At 50.1% G+C, this 3,254-nt stretch overlaps 1 protein-coding gene across 1 annotated transcript; it reads right to left on the bottom strand.

Moving 5' to 3' along the window:
• Nucleotides 1–2,555: 2,555 nt before the first annotated feature.
• TMSB10 (thymosin beta 10) lies at nt 2,556–3,248 on the bottom strand. Its single transcript, XM_006917685.3, has 2 exons — nt 3,106–3,248; nt 2,556–2,840 (listed from the first exon to the last, which is right to left on the bottom strand). Exons 1-2 carry the CDS (start codon nt 3,203–3,205, stop codon nt 2,806–2,808), a joined length of 135 nt encoding a protein of 44 aa, XP_006917747.1. The 5' UTR covers nt 3,206–3,248; the 3' UTR covers nt 2,556–2,805.
• Nucleotides 3,249–3,254: the final 6 nt, after the last annotated feature.

Here is a 3,254-nt window from a genome sequence, read left to right as displayed (position 1 = left end):
GGGATCAGAAAGCCATGTGAATCTTCTAAGGTTAGGGGTGTCCCAAGAGATGGGGCTCTGGAGCTGCTCTCTGGGGTGACCCCACTGGGGCTGAAGAGTCTGTGGGGTCTGAGGGAAGAGTGTCTGGGATTTGCAGCCCAGATCGAGCCGTGGAGAGGAGGTTGGGTCCAGAAGAGGCCCGGGTGTGGTATGCACAAGCAGCATACTGCGGAACCACGAGAAGCCCCTATGATGTGCCTTGGGGTGGAGGTGGGGAGCAGGAAGGAGGACCCCTCCCCAAACTACCTTGCAACAGTTTCAAGGACTTCAAGAGCCACTGCCTCCATCTCCTGTCCTCTCACATCTCATCTATCTCCCTATACCTCGCTAACTCCATCCAGCTTTTTGTCCTTTCTTAGAGGCTTCTGGCACATTCTTACCTCAATGCCTGCACCTCTCACCACATCCCTCCTAGTATCCATTGTTCTCTTCCTGACATTCTTTAGGCACCACATCCCTCCTAGTATCCATTGTTCTCTTCCTTAGTTTTTTGCCCAAAGCTGGCTCCCAGGTCCTTCTTGACCATCCCACTGGAAATTGCAGTAGCACTCCCAATCCCTCCTCCACCCAGCACGCTTAGCCTGTAATTGAGTGAAAGCACGAATTACTCATGACAGCCAAAGAGTGACAGGAGTTGGGGTAAGTAAAACGACTTTATTTGGAAAGCCAGCAAGCCGAGATGGTGGATGAGTGTTCTAATGAACCACCTTGAGAAAGTACAGAATTCAGGCTTCTTTTGTCAGGGGAAGGGGTAAACGGGAGGGGTTTGAGGTCAGGTAATTGGTGACTATAGACATCTGGATGCCAGCAAGGGTCCAAGGGGGTATGGTGAAACTTCTTTGCTTTTGTTGCTGTGGTCCCAGTCACAAGGTTCTTACAAATCTTTTGATAAACAATCATTGTTGTATGTACCTTCCTTGTCTTTCAGGGGAGGTAATTTTTAGCTAAGAGGTTGTTTCAGTAATTCCTAGGCTACAGCTTAGTTTCCTGCAGATGTCTATGTGCAAGACTAAGCAGAAGTTGCTAACCAATGTTATGGGAACTGGGCAGGCCCAAGAAAGATGGAGTCAGAATGACTGATTCTCACCAGCAAACATACTATTACTGTTTAAATGCAGTAGTGATTTCTTCTGTTTCCTTTTCTTTAACCTCCCAATGATAGAGCCCAACAGGATCAATTATAAATATGCTTGAGGTAGTGAACTCTCAAAAAACACTTGACACAACAGATGTTCCAAACATTGGGCTATAGGAGCGTCAAAAGCACACCGTTGGCTCCAAGTTCAGGCTCCACTACTCACTAGCTGTGTGACTTTAGCAAATCCTGTCTCTTTGAACCTGTTTTCCCAGCTGTAAAATGGGTTAACAGCCATACTGCCTTAATAGTTTCTGAGAATTAAAGCTTCTAGCATAGTGCATGGCCCATAGCAGACATCCAGTGAAGGTTAGTGGCCCACTCAAAGCAGTCCCCTAATGTTCCCTTCCTTATTTTCTCCTCCCCAGGCCCACCACTTACCCCGCACAGCACAGGTCTCAGTCAAGTCACTACTTTATGCAAAACAGGCAATGGCTCCCTCAGCAGATGTGTCCCCAGGCTCGGGTCTGCTGCCGGGCTCACCCACTTGCTTTTAAGTCCCTGCGGACAGGGACTGCATCTCATTTGAAATTTCTTTCATCCAGTGTCCAGCCCTTATGGTCAGATGAAAATGTGACAAAATCGTTTGTGATCTTCCTTTAAAAAAGAAAACTCCACCCCTGGAATCACAGGCCAGTTTCTTCAGCTCCAGTATGCCCTGCCTCTCCAGAAATTCCCCTTCCCCTCCACTAGGCCCCCCTGGGACAATATCCCTTTGCTGTGGGTCCAGAGGGTGTGACCCCAGTGGGGTTCTGCTGCCAGGTCCTGCCCTCCCTCCAGTCACACCCTTCCTGACCACAGCACACAGAACACAGCACAGGCGGCCCCACACTTCCTCTAATGGCTACCGCTTTTGTGTAAGGTTGAACTGGGGTTAAAAGGTTGTTCTGGTGTTGGGTTACTCTAGTTCCGATGTTCTTGCTCTTACCCCTGGATCCCACCTTTTTGTTCTAATGCCTCCTTTTTAAGTTCCAAGAGAAAGCTTCCCGGAGACTTTGTGACCTCGCCCATTTCCAAACATTCTAGATTTAGTTTCTCTTCTGACTTTACTCTCCCAGTGTGAATTTGAGCTTTGAGGAAGACAGAGGGAAACAGTGGAACTGTAAAGCTTATCAAAAATAAACTCTGTTCTTCTGAGAGCATTTTTCAAAACGGTTTCCAGGAATGACAAAGTAGAGTTAAATTTTACATGGACTGCATTAGAAGAGCTAAACAGTACTCAAGAAATCTTGAGAAGCCAGTAAGTAAAATGGTCCTGCCAAGCCAGCCCATGGGCGACTTCCTCCCCTCCCCTGCAGCAGGAACTCAATTCCAGCTGCCTGGGGCTTTGCTGCAGCGGCAATGCCCACGCACACCCAACTAAGACTCAGATCACGCCAGCCATGCCACGAGGTGTTTTATTTTCATTAATCATACAAATAATTTTCTACAATATCCCAGGGCAAACCAGAGAATTTGGCAGTTCGATTGGGAGGGTCCCCTCGGAGACCCAAAGGCCGATGGCATGGGCATGGAGTGCCTGGGGTTCACAGTGCAGCTTGTCGCTCGTGTGTCCATCTTGTAGGCGGCTCTTCCTCCACATCACGACTGGGGTCTCTAAAATGACGGGGTGTGGGGAATCCTCCAGGTTCTTAGGAAATTTCACTCTGCTTCTCTTGCTCAATGGCTGTGGAGAGCAGGAAGCGGACATTGAGGGGGGCGGTGAGGCCAACTTGCAACCCCCCAAACCTATGCGCTTACAGACCTGGCGTGGGAGAGGACCCAAGAGGTCTGGGGATTAATAAAGGGGCTTGGGACTGCGCAGATAAGCGCTTAGTGTAACAAGAAAGGGGCCCGGGGCCGCCCACACAGGAGGCATCCACGGGGAGGGGGGAAGGGCGAGGTGGGGGCTGGGCTGCGGCCCGCGGACTCGGAGGCGGGGAAGCACTCACTCTCTTTGGTCGGCAGGGTGTTCTTCTCCTGCGTCTCCGTCTTCTTCAGCTTGGCCTTATCAAAGCTGGCGATTTCCCCCATGTCCGGCTTGTCTGCCATTTTCTTAAAACAATACTAATGGGCAAAACCAGGCGGTTGGCCGGGGCCG

This window comes from Pteropus alecto, unplaced genomic scaffold (genome assembly GCF_000325575.1).
Source record: "Pteropus alecto unplaced genomic scaffold, ASM32557v1 scaffold117, whole genome shotgun sequence".
Lineage (NCBI taxonomy): Eukaryota > Metazoa > Chordata > Mammalia > Chiroptera > Pteropodidae > Pteropus > Pteropus alecto.
Note: the sequence above shows the minus strand (reverse complement) of the source record. Positions and strands in the feature narration are given on the sequence as shown.